This window comes from Lineus longissimus, chromosome 9 (assembly GCF_910592395.1).
Source record: "Lineus longissimus chromosome 9, tnLinLong1.2, whole genome shotgun sequence".
Lineage (NCBI taxonomy): Eukaryota > Metazoa > Nemertea > Pilidiophora > Heteronemertea > Lineidae > Lineus > Lineus longissimus.
Window position 1 is genome coordinate 4,049,189 of NC_088316.1, and position 18,066 is coordinate 4,067,254.

The 18,066-nt window shown below is 40.5% G+C and overlaps 1 protein-coding gene across 6 annotated transcripts in view; it reads left to right on the forward strand.

The window, feature by feature from the left end:
* The window catches only part of LOC135493971 (uncharacterized), a 104,999-nt gene extending 94,353 nt beyond the window's left edge, over positions 1–10,646 (forward strand). For 5 of the 6 annotated variants that reach the window (XM_064781673.1, XM_064781672.1, XM_064781674.1 and 2 more), the window contains one exon: positions 7,437–10,646. In XM_064781673.1, the coding sequence (XP_064637743.1) occupies positions 7,437–8,001 (565 nt within the window). In that variant the 3' untranslated portion in view covers positions 8,002–10,646. Of the gene's footprint in view, positions 1–5,861; positions 5,938–7,436 lie in introns of all 6 variants that reach the window. The other variant, XM_064781678.1, reaches the window with a different exon arrangement.
* The last annotated feature ends 7,420 nt before the right edge of the window (positions 10,647–18,066 follow it).

Genomic DNA, 18,066 nt, shown 5'->3' on the forward strand with positions numbered 1-18,066 from the left:
CAATTTGTTGCGCTGGCCTTCTGATCACAATACGGACACTCTTCAACAGTGTCAGTGTGCGTTGCTAGAGTTACATAAGTAATATATTATACTGCTTCTAGTTTTGACAATATTCCAAAAACTTAGAAATTCCCTTGCATGATATTCTTTGATGTATACATACATTGAGACCATGATAAATTAGAGACGCTCTGCAATCAATTTTCTTCATATTTAAGCCATAGAAATGATAAAAGAGATGTCGAAACCATTAATTTTACTGACGTTGACCCGAAATCGATAAAGTGGATATACAGATGGGAATTCCCGTTTCAGATGATACAGATGCAGTCCACGATCATAGCAGCGTAAAGTAATCAAAACTAATGGTGAAATCTGATGTTGAAATTGGCCATGTGAGGAATTTGCAAAAATCGAAAGCAATTTGCAGAGCTAGAGATACTTGATTTTAACTTCAGTCAGTTTCATTCAGGATGGGCTTGATTACGTTCACTAGATCTTTGTCGGTAGGTTTGCTGTTTTTGGATGTTGCAGGCGCTTTTGAAATCTTTCATGCTAGAAAAACTGTCTCGTTTTATGGCATTGTGTTGTATGAGACTTACACATGGTATTGAGTACTTAAGACATCAACAAAACAAAACATTATACATGTAGGATCTAACAAAGTATAATACGATTCCTAAGATCTCTGCGACAAGTGCCGAGACAGAGCGCCGCATCCAAGCGTTTGAGATGAAGTGCCTGCGGAAACTACTTTGGATTTCATAACTGCAACGAAGAACCAATGTGTCAGTTCGACAAGAAGTGGAACGCACAAGACACTCCTGGCCACCGTAAAAAGACGGAGGCTCAACTGGTTTGGACATGTATGCCGACATGACTCGCTTGCAAAGACAATCTTGCAAGGCACTGTCGCTGGAGGGAGGAAGCAAGGAAGACCAAGGAAAATGTGGATGGAGCACATAAAAGAGTGGAGCAGCCTCACAACACCTCAACTTATCCGGAAGGCCGAAAACAGATCTAATTGGGCTGAATCACTGCTGCCAGCTGCCATGGTGCCCCTATGATTTTATGTCATGGGTCGTCTTCGTAGTAATAGTAGCAAGATCTCTGCAGAATCATCTTGTAGCCTTTTCCTCTCTCTGTGCTCCTATCCTTATTAGTATTCAAGTGATATTTTTAACAAAGCCAGTACAGAAGCCCAACGGTTCTGCCATTCTCTGATTAGTGTGTTCACACCCGCTCAGTGTTCGAGGCAGAAATCAGTACTTGGCAGATAGGTCAGACTGGCATTTCATTATCACAGACAATAGCTGATTAATTAAGCTAGAGGATAAAAGAGGACCACCGAATGGGCCAATTTCAGGAGACAGCTGGTTAGATGCTGGGTTGCAAAAGGTTGAGACAATTTTATGACAGAGGTTTGTGATTATAGAGATGGTGTTTGTGTTGGTGGAGCAGGCTGATTGCTTTGCTGTTGAATCCCACCAGTTGTTAGCGCTCCAAAGCCCCAAGCAGTGCAGATGAAACGATTGCGAGACATAATTTAGTTTAATCCAGGGTTAATATATTATAGTTTGCATTAACTGTAAGCAACCATAAATACCTCATCAGGGCTGGTCCCATGCTGCAGAGCTATTTCCTAATTTCCCAAGGGCTGACACATTGTTTCAACATGGATTGTTACAAATTGACGAAGTAACCAGTGTTCTAACCCCACATGAATAGTTTGTGAATGTAAACCAATTTAGTTATTGCTTTGGAAAACTCGCCACCAGCATAAGACCTTTTACATAATGGGTTTTCAGTTGCGTTTTAAAAGTGTCAATGTTTTCAGAATCCTCTATGTGATTTATTATTCCAACAATGAGTATTTTTCATGCATGGAAACCTGGGATTTCATTAAGCGAATGTTGGATTTGTATTACACTTGATTGCAATTGTTGGCCAATCTCTTTTCCAGTGAATAGTTCATTATTTCCACAGAAAGTGGATTCTATGAACATTGTCAAAGATTGTCAACATCACGTGAAATCGTTTATGGTGGAGAGGCTTTGCATGTTGCCAGGCTTTTATGATCAAGTTTGAGACTCAGCACGGAGATTGTCCTGCTTGTTATAGTTTGCGGCAGATAAGCCTTATAGATTAAGCCAACAAGTCTGTATTTTAATGGCTTAAAGAGAATTTTGCACAAGCAATATATTGCCCTTCCTGCGCTTCAATCGGTATCATAGCAATTGATGCATCATCAAGTCAAACACGAGTTTCTGATTAGACCCGTATTGCGGGCCCCCGCTTGTTCATCAGCATCAGTTCATCAGCAGGCGCAGTGGACACCAAATTGCCACGTCAACATCATTTGTTAATCACAGGACTTTCGGAAAAAGGAAACAATATCGTGGATTTTCACCGCCCGAGAAAATGTAAAAAGTAGGCTGAATCATTGGTTGTGCGAAATCCCCTTTAAAGCTGAAGGCTTGTTCTGTTCCTCTGGCAAAGAAACTACTTAAAAATGTCCTGCAGTTGACAGGGGATATCTCGGACATGATGTTCTCTGTTGTTTTTGCAGTGGGACTAAAGCATTCTGCAAACAAGCGATATTTGTCGCCTCAACCAGTGATCATGATCAGATACGACTGAAGTCCTTTGCAGAGGTTATTACAGGTGCCTGGCAACAAGAATCAGTAATTGCTGTGACTTGTTATCAGTATCATGCCCAAAAATTCTAATTCTAACTGCCGAAGAGCAATTTTTCATTGCTCATTGCAGCAATAATTGTCACAGGTTGCAGCAATCACAGTTGCTTGTTAAGTCTGATGGAACTCCTAATTGGTAATAAATATTATGGCCCTAAATTTCCCTCAAATGAAGTCTTAGCCATAACCTAATTAATAAATAACATCCAGTCATGATAATTACTGAAGTGACGAATAAAATTCTCTCGAGTAGAGTAATTGAGTCATTTCAATTCTTATTTCAATTCTTATTTATGGAAGTTTTATTGCCGAGTTTCCCCGCAGTTTAATTGAATTTCCTCAAGGATTAAATTAGATTTGAACGGTAACCAAATCAAGTTTTGTTTACGGAGAGGCAAGTGTTGAAAGTCTCCACTGGATGTTAGAATTGGTTATGAGGGAGAGAGACTAGAGACTAGTGGCATAGTGATTGGAGCGTCGGGCTCATAATCAGGTTGAGGGCTCGACATCCAGGGCGGAACACTGTAGTTTCGTCTTTGTGTCCTTGACATACTTGAGCAAAACACACAATCCTAAATTGCTTTGTCCTTCAAATGGGACATGTTTTTCGAATTTCAGATGAACCTATGGTGACATGCCATTCCTGATTCCAGTGCTCTAATGATTTTTCAGTGATCCTGTTTTGAGAAGTTGTAGTTGTGCTGGAAACCGTTTCTTTATGAAATACGTGAAAAGAACTGCTTTGCAGAACTTATACGATGCAGTGCTACTTTTACTCCATCAGTGATGCTATCTGCAGGCACAATGTTAAATCGGTCAGTGATGCCATCTGCAGACATAAGAAGGAACTTGACTGTTGAATCATGCTATCGCCGTGTGACAGCTTATCCACTTTTTCAAACCAACTACTCGGGTTTCGCACCCCTAACGTCCACTGCAGTAAGCCTGTGTATGTGCCCACGATGGAGGTAAGTTTCTTGATTGATTGACCAGCAGCGTCAATGGCAATAGTGGCCTGAATAGAAGGCCTAAAATTTCCCCCATTACGGGCCTAGAAATGTGCACTATGTAAAGATCTGGCTGGACGTTAGAAGTGAGTAACTAGAGTATATATATATATCTGCAGCAAGAATCAAAGTCAAGATTACCCACCTACCTACAGCACAAGGTCTCACACCATTCCAACCCCAAGACCTACTGCCCAACATACCTACCCTGCAGCCTATAGGATTACCAAACCTCAAACCCACTACCATCTGGCACCAGTGGTTTTCAATATATACCCCGCCTCTCAACAACACCACCACTATGACATAAACCGGGGTCACCAAGATTATGACCCACTACCTCAGCCTGAGCACTACACCACTCAAACAAACTAAAAATCGGGAATAAGGAACCAACTTCAGGCTGGTATCAGGAGAGTGCTTCCATCTCGACTAGGTCCAATGTAACATTAGTTTACCTCATATCAAAAAGATGGCTCTTGTAGAGTTATTGGAAATGCCTAGTTTGTTATAATCGATCTGCCAAGTTGTGGTTTGATAGTCCTCAAATCACAGAGATCTCAATTTTTTAAAAATGAGCACAGGTTCAAGATGAGAAAGAGATACTTATATTTTCGTTTTTTTATACCTTATTGCTTATCCATAATTGCGAGCAGTGACTGTGTGACTTTATGAAATAGTGTATAAAGAAAGATTTTGATAGAGTGACCCCTCACACCAAAACAGGTAGTGAAGTCACCAGGCCTAGTATTGAGTGACCACTGACAATATTAATTGAGTCAGTTTTGATCCACTTTCAGATTATGACAATATAAGCCTCATAAAGACCATATCTAAGTATTTTATTATTAATCAGTTCAGCAAAAACACAATTCAAAATACACTTCAACCCTTCGAACCCTGCTTACGGCCTGTAACTTGATATTTCGACATAGATGTTTTTATTTGATTTCGCAAATACCTGAAACTACCCCCAGGGGCTCAGGATTCAAGGTGTTACGGCAAGGTCTCCAGTATTTAAAGAAAGTGTCAAATGTGTTTTCCGAACAGTGTTGGTAAAACAAACTTGTTTGTCTCCAAAATGTGTCGGTAAAAACTTGTTGTTCTTCGGATTATATTACATAAATATTGCTCGCCATGGACGGTAACATGCCGAATGACGCCTCGCCGGGCATCGCGCCTCTCAAGGCTTTGCAAGGTCTCCAGTAAGAAAGTGTCAAATGTATTTTCCAAACAGTGTTGGTAAAACAAACTTCTTTGTCTCCAGAATGTGTCGGTAAAAACTTGTTGTTCCTCGGATTATATTATATAAATATTGCCCGCCATGATGCAATGTCTCTCGAGGCTTTTTTCGTACCAAAAGTCATTGTTTATATTAAGAATAGGCCTACACTTATTTGGGTAATAGAAACACCAGGTGCGGCGGGCACACGAGTTTCACCATCATCCAGGAGGGGGCGCGTTAGTTTATATCAGCTATTCATGTAGAGATGCCAACGTCGGAGAAAACACTGGTCGCGGCACATATCAACTTATATGCGATCAAAACTCGACAGAAAAGCTCGTAATGTCAGTGTGTATTTGGCAGTATCGTATAATTGTCAATTTTGCCACGAGAAACGACACACTCTTGGCATATTATATACTAAAAAAAGTAAATATTGCCTGCCACGGAGGGTAACATGCTGAATGTCGTCATGCCGGGAGACATGGCAAAATGTCGACCGGCTGGAGCGGGCAACATTACGAATACCACACGGTCACTTGACGTGTATCAGCCAATCATATTCAGCCAGATCAACATTTTCATTGAAAGAAGCATTCTGGTCAAAAATGGAAAAAACTTTTGACTAGATCAGTATGTATCTATAATCCTGTGCTTTCAATATTTAGCTTTTGTGTATTAAGTTGTTTTCAATGTTTAGCTTTTGTGTATTAAGTTGCTTTCAGTGTTTAGCTTTTGTGTATTATGTTGCTTTCAGTGTTTAGCTTTTGTGTATTAAGTTGCTTTCAGTGTTTAGCTTTTGTGTATTAAGTTGCTTTCAGTGTTTAGCTTTTGTGTATTAAGTTGCTTTCAATGTTTAGCTTTTGTGTATTAAGTTGCCTTCATTTTATGTTTTATTTCGCTTCTTTGTATCCGACACTTCTTTACCTTCAGCAATTTTCCATCAACTTCCTGGTTTCCTGGTGGCAGAACCAAACCTATCGGTCATGATTTAAGTTTAGAACAGCTTGTAAGTGTACGTAGTTTTGTAGTTTGGGCACTTTGGAAGTGTATGTGGTTTTATTGCTGTATAATGCTTATTAGTGTGGGTTGAAAACTTTCAGTTGAATTTATTTCAAAACACCTTATAGGCCAAACCAATTTGATAACCGTGAAGAGCGAGCGAGTAGGCAAACTTTTCTTCATCGGAGGAAGTGAAAAAATAAAATGAAAAGCTCACAAGACTAGCTTGTACAACATATTGAAACAAACCCATGTTATCGCATGTGTGTTTAGTTGACATAGCAAACGTTTACTATTATCACCTGATTATGGTGTCTAGGTAACACCACTGTTGATTTGTTTCATAATTTTAATTCTTAATGAATTTTAAACAACAAGTTTGTTACATTACCTCCCAGGCACCAAGCATTTCCACATCAATCAAAAGATTGTTTTTCCTGTTTAGCCAGATTTACTGTGGAACTGCTTGGTGTTGCATCGACATTTTATAACTGTTCTTGCTATTAAACATTGTCTGTAATTTAGTCTACATTTTCTTCTCTTCTTTTAATCGTGGCTAAAGTTTGTATGTGTAGCAGCAAATTGTACAGCCATAGGGCTGATAATGTCCTCATATGGGGACCTTAGCTCTGGCTGTATATGTAAAATATGTTTTGTTGAGAATAAAATATAACTAAACTGTACCACTGATAAATTATAGCATGCGGTTTGAAAATGACAGATGAAACTCAAGCAAGTGTTATTTTTTATAGTCATGTTATCAATTTTTAATAGTCCCAATATGTGACTTTTGGTGCATGATCACTAACCCTTATTGCAAAGGGGAAGATACTTCAGAAACTGAGTGTGACCCAACTATATTTAGACGCAAGAGGTGATAAAACAAGATGTTATTGTCTCCCAAGATGTGTCGTTTTCAAGAAACATTAACCAATATAGCCCTTTTACAAATTAATTTAACCTTGGAGCCTGAGGTTGACAGACATAACCTTCCACCTATGAGTAAGCTTTTTTCCTACCCAATACCACCTTATAATACTCATGGGTCCAACTTCAAGGTGATGAACCTCATATACAAGCCAGATAAAAGGCAATTTCTAAAGGGGCTTTAAGAAGTTGAACCAAAACACGAAGCGACTCGTCGCAAGTAGTAGTCTCATGCCTGTAGAGGTCAGTTAAAGGCCTAAGCCAATAGGTATATACAGTGTCGTAATGCTGAAACCTGGCAGTTATAGTATTTGTGGATTAGTCTTTACAAATTTCAAATTTTGAACCAATGGCATCGGCTGTTAAGTTTGATTTAGGCCAGAGGGTGATTTTTGTCGTGAAAATGCAAACTACCCTCGTGAAATGGGCCTTTTGTACAGATGCCCTTCAGTTGGCTAGATAGCGTCAACTTAGTATTTAATCTTAATCCATTTCATATCACTCTTATGGCCTTGGCCTTTGACTTGTGACCCCTGTCATGTTCATGCTGACCTTAAACTTTCACCTTTCTACTTTCAGGTCACAGACAGTGAAACTTGAAGAAATCTTCTACTCGGACCGAGAAACTGGCCCACGGGAGCGCATGTGCGTCTTGGTCGAATGCAACCCATTCAAAGATGCTGCTCGACAACAATTCATCCACCGCGTCATCAACACGTGGATGGAATCGCTAACGGAACTAACACGCGGCGGCAGTCTCAATCATGGTTTCGAATTCGACATGGCCGACGAACATAGTATAAGATTGTCTGAATTCTCGTTTATTTTTTACGCCGAGTTACGCAAAGTTACGACGTCGCTCGCACAGGCAGTGTTTTCCGACTTGTGTTCAAGCGATACATCCGCGCTGCGTGAGGATCCACGCTATGTCCACTATGTCGCACACTGCCTCGAACAACAGGACGTTCTCATCATGATTAATGACCACACCGACGTGACACCAGCTGCCATTACGCGTTACGTCGAACAATTATTGAAGACCCCGACCTATTCTAGCTGTTATATTTTATTCATCACAAAGTCAGAGTGCTGCAGTCAGATGAGGAAGAACTTCGACAGTGTTTTGTCACTGCAGGCCTCCTGACTTAGTGTCGGGCGAAACCCTGGTATTATGCGGCCTACAGTCACAAGGGAATTTCTGGTTTGATGTCATTATCACCAAGCCTGATTTGTTCTATTTTCAGCAACATACTGTATGCACTTGAGATAAAAGACCAAGAGAAAGCAGCATTTTTACCATCAATTACTGCCACCTTTTGTACTGTGTCAATACTTGCCCTCTTTTGCTGAAAAGACTGAATACACTTATATACGGTATATTCTTGAAGGAAAGCATTTACATATATCCCAGGGTTGCCCAAAATAAGGGGGTGTATACTATTTTATAATTGACCTACATACATGTACATGTAAGGTATTGGAGGGTAAATTATAGTTTTATTTCTTCGGACTGGAAACTTGTATTGAATGTTTCCTCAATTAGGGCCGTTTAGACGACAGAAAAAAGGCCCAATGAGATCCGATCGAATCCGAATGCGGTCTAAATTTCCCTGGTGTAAACGCAAACCGATCAGGTCTCATTTGGTCCCATCGGGTCTTCAAGTGGTCCACCTCTTTTGCTGGTTCCATCGGGGCTAATCCGGATGTATCCAGATCAAATTTGGTCGTCTCAACGCGATCGGGCCTAATGCGGTCTCATCTGGACTAATATTTTTACCTACACGCATGCGTATTGGATTTGGTACTTCGGCAATACTTCCTTTCATTATAAACACGTGTATTTTCGCGGGAATTAACGTCGTTTGGATTGTCAATTTTATAGTATTTCTCTTGGCTTATTTTCATTATTCCAATATGGTGAAGGATAAGTTCACGGACACGGTTGTTTTCGATCTCATACATATTTGGAGCGATCAATCCATTCATCGGAAGCTAGACAGCAGCTACCATAAGAACGAGCTTGCCTAGTACCATTATAACCCGCATTGTGGCGCTAAATCGGTGACACCACCGCGACATCCTGCGGATTATTGGTGGAACCAAAAGAAATTAGTCCACATCAGTCCTCATTGCTGTTGAGCGTCTAAACGGGTACATTAAAATGAGACCACATCCGGTCTGGAATGGGGTTCGATCGGATCGGTTCGGAATGGGGTCTTATGCAGTCTTTTTGGAAAGCGTCTAATATAAAAGATTATCACTGTCTAAACATACCCTAGTTCCACCGATCCAAGACCGTATTTTGCACATGTTGCCATTCAAAATTTCAAATCTAGATTGACAGTGGGTAAGCAACACCAAGTTGTCCGATGTTCATGACCTCATGTGACGGCTTGCCCTGCCTTGTCGATTTACTTGGTAACTTATAAAATGGTCTTAGTTTGGCGAAACAAGAGTATCTACTCAACTAGTCTAGAGTTGGCACTAAGTCATGTTGGATAAGATGACGGCCTAGCAAGGCCCTGCGTAGTCAGATTTTCTACAATAACTTTCTTAACGATAATGAGCATTTTAGGAAATTTCATTCACCAGCTAAGTCGGTGCCATATCAAAAATGTCATCTAGTCATAGCAATTTTTTATATGTTAAGACTGACACAATTGAATGGTATTGCAGTCTATCTTCTTTTTGTTCGTATCACTTTGACTTCTAGTTCATTCCTATCATGGCCATAAGAATGTTTTTCTTGGACCTATATGTAGTTAGGATAATATTTACTGTGGTTAGATTGCCTTGCATCTTTTACTCTTGAGAGTGTCGTAGTGCAATTAATTTTGGTGCTAATTAACACTTTCGTGGCCCAACCATGTACCTATTTGGACAAAAATCCTGTCTTCCAGGCAGTTGGACCTCAAGGTTGGTTGGATCTGCTCTAACGGGTTTAACGAAATGAACAACACAGATGCAATCTTCAGAGAAACCAAGGAACTTGTGCTGCAAAGGGGTCATTTATAGTGTGGGGTTGTAGCTTTGTTTTCTCTACCGATTCGAATGGTCTTGGGGACCTTTGGCAAAAAATCTTGTCCGGCTATCTCTGCTTGAATATTTTCTCTGGGGGTCTGAAGAGGGGTTGTTGGTTCGGTTGTGAAAGTGTTAGGCAATATGTTAAACTGTAACTTAACCTGCGAAATCGTTCATTTGATCTTGAATTGTACCGATAAAAAAGTTATTTTCTACACGATCTTATTTATTCGTCAACTTCTGCATACATGTATTCAATTTTTTCGTATTTGATTGAACAAACAGGTGATTTAGTTGCAAAAGAGCAGGTCTCAGAATCAGGCAACTGTTTCATTGGATGTGTATCATTGTTGTTTATCTTTTTCAGAGGGGAGACATGATACTTTCATGTCATTAAAAGTGGTCAGAGGGGAGACATAACTCTTTCGCGCCATTAAAAGTGATACTTTGTAATCATAATCATGAATGTTAGGGTAGTTTCCTCAGAGAACTGATAATATGGATAGGAGTAGGAACAAAAAATGAAAATTTTCATATCGAGTGATTTCATTGTGAAAAAGTCATATCAACATTTAGTTGAGAAGATTGTGACAAAAAACCTAGTTTTATCCTTGAGCAATGAACTTATCATATCATCATTTGAAAATTGTGCCATTTCCGCGATATGTATTTACTTAATTATAGAATTGCATAGTCTTTACTTTTATGGAGACTTATCATAAAGGTTGTATGTTGCCTATCAAATAAATATCATTTGATTGTAGTAAATGTTCCTTTGTCATTTTAATCAATCGAGGACAGGCTGATAGGGATTTTGCAATTCATATAGGGACAAGTAGGGGAACTTATAATCAGCCTATCAAAAATGTCTCAGTTTTTTGCTGAGAACCTTTATTGAGGATATTTGTGGTGACTTAAAGAGACAATATAGGCAGCAGATAGGCAGGCAAGATAAAGTTACACAAAGCCGCCAATAGGGGTCTCTCACATCTCACAGTAAGTCGAAATGATTCATGCTTGTACAAGGGATATATTTAGTGCTAAGTCTGACATGACTAAGGGCCCTTACTGTGTATACTAGTCACTTGAAGATAGCCAAATTAGTTCCCATTTAAGAAGTGATCTGGCTTCAGCATCAAGGCCGTTTGGGGCCTGGCTGCATTGCTGTTGGCATTGAAGGAAAACAAGTTGAAAGAGGGTGGTTTGAAGGTTGTCCATTGCAATCTTGGCAGTCAAGTCAAGCAACACCATGATATAATCGAGGAGACAAACTGAATTTTTTTGACAAGCCAAAAATGATATTCCATTCATTTAATCAAGTATAGATTAATCCGTACTTGATTTAGTTTTGTTACCTATTTTCTCAAAATTGTCAAAAAATGCTATACAATGTATCTTGTTTGCAGGGAAACTCTTCATGTGGATAACTTCATATGCTCCAAATGTGACTTCCTCCTGGTGTGCATGATGGGTCCTCACATAAAATGGTAATGCCTCAACTGAATAAAACTAGGACCTGATCAGGATCTCCGAGGAGAACCCTTATTGCCAGTACTGGTAAAATACTGCTGGCTATCACGCAATAGGCCCAGGTTTGATCCCGGGAGAACTTTCAAGAAAAGAAAATACAGTAGAACCTCTCTATTGAGGACACCTTCAGGACTAGCAAGTGCTGTCCTTAATAGAGAGGTGTCCTGATTAGATCAAATTGAATGGAACTACCAATTTGGGACCAAAACTAGTGTCCTTAATAGAGAGGTGTCCGCTAAGGGAGGTTCCACTGTACCTGGCTCTTTACAGTCCTTTGAATTAGACTTTTTTTTTTAAACGAGGTTCCTTGTATCTGGTGGTGTCTATGCCGGGAAAAGCAAAAGACCCCTCAGGTGAGAAACATTGGTAGCTTGCGTTGACTCTACCTTTTGCCAAAGACGGAATCACTAGGCCAATAAATCCGATTGGTGCCTTACTTAGTGGCATGCAAAAACTCATGCCTTGAAGGAGGAATACTCTGTGGTGAACACCTCAAAGTGCAGCTCCAACACTGAAGAAGAAGAAGAAGAAGGTCAGGGTCTGAATGAGTTTTGAAGCTATTAAATTTCAAAAGTGAACAATGATTTTTATAATCCTAGTATATGACAAAAGGAAAGGCAAGTCATGAAGTAGAGGAGTCTGTATGGTGTATCAAGTCTCATATATGGGATCTCGTCTAAAAGGTATAATATAAAGAGATCGCTTTCCTCCCACTTTTTTATTCTGTTATTCATGCTGTAAACATGTTTTTACATGATAAGTTCATTCTAGAATATATAACACAGAAAAAGCCAAAGGCTTGAAACACTGTAAAATTAATATCCACCTGAAATATCACACAACAAAACATAACAATAAATAACATATACCACACCTCAAAACAAGTGAATAATGTAATATATAAGCATATGATAATGTACTCTGCTGGCTGTGAGCCACCCTTAGGTCCAACTTGGGAATCCCTCGCCCCAATGCCGGTCAGGTTACAAAATTTCACTCTGTCCATCATCTTGGTCCTCAATGTATTGACATTGCTAAGCTAAGCCATGTCTAATATGGGCGGAGGTAATTGAGGCGATACCTCTGAAAGTTCAGTATGTCTGTCCATATGTTACTGTATGCATTACCGCTCCCGTAGTTCCGCTACTGAACTCCTGCTGCAAATATTTTGTGTGATAAAGGCCATCCTGAGATTCAGGGGTTTTTTTCACTCCTTCGTCATTGCAAAACATTGACCCCTGATTTCCTCAGGTTGGGCTCAAGAGCTAACAAAGAGGCGACGTTTGTCATTTCCATACGTTTCGGACCGGATTTATATAGTTTTATGTTCTACATTTCTGTATTCCTATAACGTTCCCTGGACCAGACACACTGCCATGGAAGTTACCTGAAGGGATGGTATCTATGGTACTAGTCTGTGTCCGCCTTAACTCCATCCTCAGATGCAACAGACGCTAATTGTAAAAAATCAGTGCAATCCATCAAATGATTTTTAGCAAGAAAAGGCCAATTTTGGGTGATTTCAGTGTTTTTTGCAAGAACTTGCATGGCTTATATTGGTATGGTACAGCATCATTTTTAAATCAATGCCCCATCAGGAATGTGTCGGCACCTATAGTAATCGAAGATACTAGCCTGGCGTTTCTGACGGTATAGTAGCGAGATGACCAGTGATACATGGCCTTCAATATATTGACATTGCTCAGCTTCCAGACAACGCGCGTCAATGGGTGGAGGTTACGGCAATACTCTGAAAGTTCACAATGATGATATTGGTGTCAACGCCACAAGAAAGCTTTACCCTTTCAAGCCTAGCCAGGGATTAGCAAGCAGTATATATCGTCATCGCGTCGAAAGGTCAAGCCATTTACCTGGACCCTTTGGGAAGTCTAAGGTGTCACAAAGATGATATTGTGTAACGGCTTAATGATTACGTCGCCGACTGATTCAGGCTTTGTTGCGACAGAAACCGTGGGTTGAGCCATTGGATCTTTCGAATACAGTCGCCATTTCCAAATGGCTTTTCTGAAGACGCCTTGGTGGAAGATGTGAACCCTAGATTGCCGTATCCTCTTGAGCTAACCTAGATGGACTATAGTGGGATTAGCGAGCTAGAAGTTTCGTCATTATTGGTCACTTCAAAGACGATGTTGCAAACTAAAAGTGTTGTCAACAAAGTAAGCAATCCTTGGCGTTTTTTTACGTCGTTTGGTTAATGAGACATCTTGGTAAAAATTCTAAAAATAGCAAAGTACAATTTTTAGGTCTAAGACCACAAGAGACTGGTCTTGCGTAATCCTTGGTCAGTTATTAAGGCCTAATTTTTATGACGTTGTCTTGTGGGCTAAGCTGTTTTGTGACGTTTGCTGGTGTTTGTCTGCTGTCTTCGTCTTGACGTTTCGGAGGCCATCCAAATTATATCGATGAACAAGAATCATTTGTACTTTCACGAACTGCGGATAGAACGTCATCCAGATGCCTGACATAGCCTCGAACCCCTGCCATGCCTATGATCACGATAATGCAATGCCACGTACGTATTTGAGGCCGACCACAATGAATCTTGGCCGTGGCGATCTAACGTCGTTATATCGGCGGCACGAGTGGTTTTTCAATTTTCTCCGCCTCTCGGCGATATTTTTTATTATATGTGACGTAGGAGTGATAAATACCTGAATTTCAGGATGACCACAATGACGTGAGATGTGGTAGACGACGTTCACAATTTTGAAGTTATGGGGAAAAAACAAAATCGCATCAGCCCACCGCAGAAGATGACTGTGGACTTTGCCGTTCCAGTCCTCATCATAAAGCGTTAATTGCCTGTAGCCCTTTTCTAGGTGGGGAACATTTCTACACTTTAGCCTTTGTCCATAACTGAACTATGAAAATGTAGACCCACTTGACTAAAACAAAAAAGTGTTTAATTCTGCAATGGAGAGGTTCCACTGTTTATCAACAAAAACATGCATAAAAATGCACTATGCTTCATCATGTTTATTATGTACTACAAGATGTAAATCATACTATGATATAACACACAAAAGCGAGTCTTACGTATTTCATTGTACTTATTAGTGCATAGCGTGGTAACCGCAAAAGTAGCTTGTCGACATCCTTTTGACTTCTTATTTATATGACTACATTAGGTCAAAAATACCACACCTATGTAGCTCATATTCACTGCGCAGCGTCAAACCGGAAAAGGGAAATGTATCAATGTCCATCATCATTCTCAAGAAAGCTTGTGTTATTGTGTCATTGTCGTTCAAATATAGAAGTAACAGAATATATCCTAAACCATTTTCTTTGACTTGCATCGTCGCTGCACTTCGGTCATAACACTCCTTTGTCAATGGTGTCGTCGTATCGGCCGAGACGTAATCAGAAAACAAAGCTCGTGTTATGTCAAGCCATTCTGTCTTGTGTTTAAGAAAAATGTGCTTTATAGTGCGTAACGGCAAAGAATAACTCCGTACATGGAGATCGACTACCTTCTTATTTTTGCTTTTTAGCTCACCTCTTAGCAGAGGTGAGCTTATCCCATACCGTGGCGTCCGTCGTCCGTCGTCGTCGTCGTCGTCGTCGTCGTCGTCGTCGTCGTCGTCGTCGTCGTCCGTCGTCGTCCGTCGTCCGTTAGCAGGGCACGTTTCGTAACTGTTAGAGCTATTAAGTTGAAACTTGGTACACATGTACCCTTATGTAATGACACCTGGGAGACCAAGTTTCGGTCCGATTCGTTTCATGGTTTGGCCACCAGGGGGCCAAACGTTAAAAGTGAAAATATGCAATATCTCCCTTAATAGTAGTCGGGAAATTTTGAAAAAAATATGGTAGGTACTTGTAGCAAAGGTGCATCATATATCCTCCGGGTTTTTGATTTGACCTCCTTTTCAAGGTCACAGAGGTCAAATGGTGTAAATTAGCCGTTAGGATGTAACGATGGCACGTTTCTAAACTGCAATGACTATTGATACCAAATTTGGTACACATTTACCCCTTAGTCAGGTGATCTCAGGGACCGAAGTTTGGTCCAATATGATTCACCACTTGACCACCAGGGGGCAAAATCCAAAAACCTTAAAAATGTGATTATTCCTTAACTTCTTGCCCGATTGCCACCAATTTAATATCATGGGTACATCTAACCACCATACAGTATATGTCACACAGGTTTTTAATTTGACCTTCTTGTCAAGGTCACAGAGGTCAAATGGCGTAAATTCGCCGTCAGGCCGTAACTATGGTACGTTTCTTAACTGCAATGACTATTGATCACAAATTAAGTACACATGTACCCCTTGGTCAGGTGATCTCAGGTACCGAAGTTTGGTGCGATCTGATTTGCCGTTTGGCCTCCAGGGAGGGGGCCAAATCCTAAATTCTTCAAAATGCCATTATTCCTAGTAATGACTTGCCCGATTGGCACCAATTTTATATCATAGGTACATCTAATTCTAACAACCATTCAATGTGTCACCCGGGTCTTCTTTGATTTGACCTACTTTTCAAGGTCACAGAGGTCGAATGTACTGTAAATTGGCCATTTTGGGGAAATTGTAATTGCTTGGACCTACATCAAACCTAACACTACATGACACAAGACCATGCTCTTTATCCATCTTTCCTCCACATGAGGTGAGCACAATGGCCCTGGCCATTTCATTGTTATTATAATAGCTACAAAAGCAATATTCTCTATTTTCAGTGACCAGCGCTGACAGAGCCGGAAGGTAATGTTCACAAAGCAATGGCGTCTCGGACGACATAGGCTGTAACTTCGAGCTCAATACAATACAAATACATATATGGTCGTACTTTGTATAACCTGTCAGATACTCAGTAGGTGATACAAAACATCATATACCTCTCATTTCAAATAACTACAATAATAGTAGCTGAAGAAATTCCAAATTTCGACCAAATGTTTGGAAAGTCAACTTGCAAGTGTACAGAGCAAGGAGCGAATGCGACGCTTATGATTTATTTAAAGCGATAAGTCACCGGATTTAACATCCTGCAGGAAGAAGGGACTGGCGTTTCCAGTGATATACGACACGAATGGGTTATCTTCATGCAAACATCTTTGAGACGCAATTTTAAATAGATGTTACGTCCTGTTAACGGGACACGTCATCATCGCACACATTTGAGAAAAAAACATGAACATGTATTAAAGCGACTGATCAACAGCCGCGAATTCAGCATGGCAACGGAAGAGCTGACCTTTGTAACTAATACACAAATTCAGCTTGGCCGAAGGTTTGGAAGATTCGCAGCAGTACGGTGGTGGTGGTCTGAAGGTTGTACACATACTGCGTCTCACATTTGATCCTGAATAACTTCCAGAATATCATATAGATTTTTTACCAAAGCTTTAGCATTTTTTAGCTGAGATCAATTGTTTTGGTTTCAAGTTTGTTTGATCTCATTACCCGCTTTAATTCGCCGTGACCATTTACATTGTTCTTCACTGTACCCGAGAGAAGATTTTATTGGGTGTTACTAGTCACCAATCAAATCCTTCCGGGCACAGTAATGTATTCATGTTTTGAAGTTGTGTTGGGCTTGATTGGTCTGACAAGGAGGACCAAACGCCCCTGTTTCTCCACCATCAGGACTTCAAAACAATCAAGGATAGTTTATTAATTTGCGCTCTGTGAGTTTGATTGGTACTGATAAAACCTGCTCCGTCGGCTGCAGAAGTGTCGATGCTTATTCCGCACTAACTGATGCAGGTAGTGAAATCAAATCTAATGGAAACGCAGCTATACCTGTGGCGAGACAGAAATTCAATAAAAATTGTTCATATTTTAGGACTAATTCAAGATTAAAAGTACTTAATATGTTTCTGTCACCTAGAACGAGTAGCTTCTTGATGTCATTTTGGCGACAAAATGACTAACCCTTCATGTCAATGGCCGATAAAGCCTTGCGTTTCCCACGCCGAGTAGGTCTCACTGTAGATCGACAAGCCCATCATCCACCTCTACAAGATGTGTACAGCGGATCGGAGCCTATTCATTCAATTTTGCTTATCTCACTGATCTGACCTTTGTCATTAATACGTGTCAGCCTCCTCTTTTAGAAATCGCCAAAGGTTACAATATTGCGCAAACCTTATAATCGGATTTGACCTACGAAGGATATACAGCTAAGGCAGAAAGGAGAAACCTTCACGCTGACATTTCGGCGGGGAAAAATGGAAGTTGCCTGTACATTCATATCCACATTGACTGATCCTTATCTGGTGACGGGAGTCCGATAACATCGTTTGAACGAGAAAAGGCCGTCATCAAGCCTTCCTTCACACCAGCGTTTCATGTGTTGTGTTTATCGTGGTCCCTTTGGCAACGCGGCGTAAAAAATAAACCAGACGATTCTTTTGTGATTGAATTGCCACTCAAACGAGGGATTTAAATCGCATGCGATGATAATCGCTCGTATTCGATTGTGATCTCGCAGGTACATGTACCTGCGGGAAGAACTGGTCGATCAACCTAGCATTTACCGGTTTTACGAGAGACTCGGATATTTTTTGCCGTACCTCGTTTGTGCGTGGCGCTCAAAGAATATTACGTGTTCGTCTCTGCTACTAGGGCGTTTTCGCAAATCCCCGAAACGCCAACGCGAACGCCTATCCCTGAGTTCGACCTCC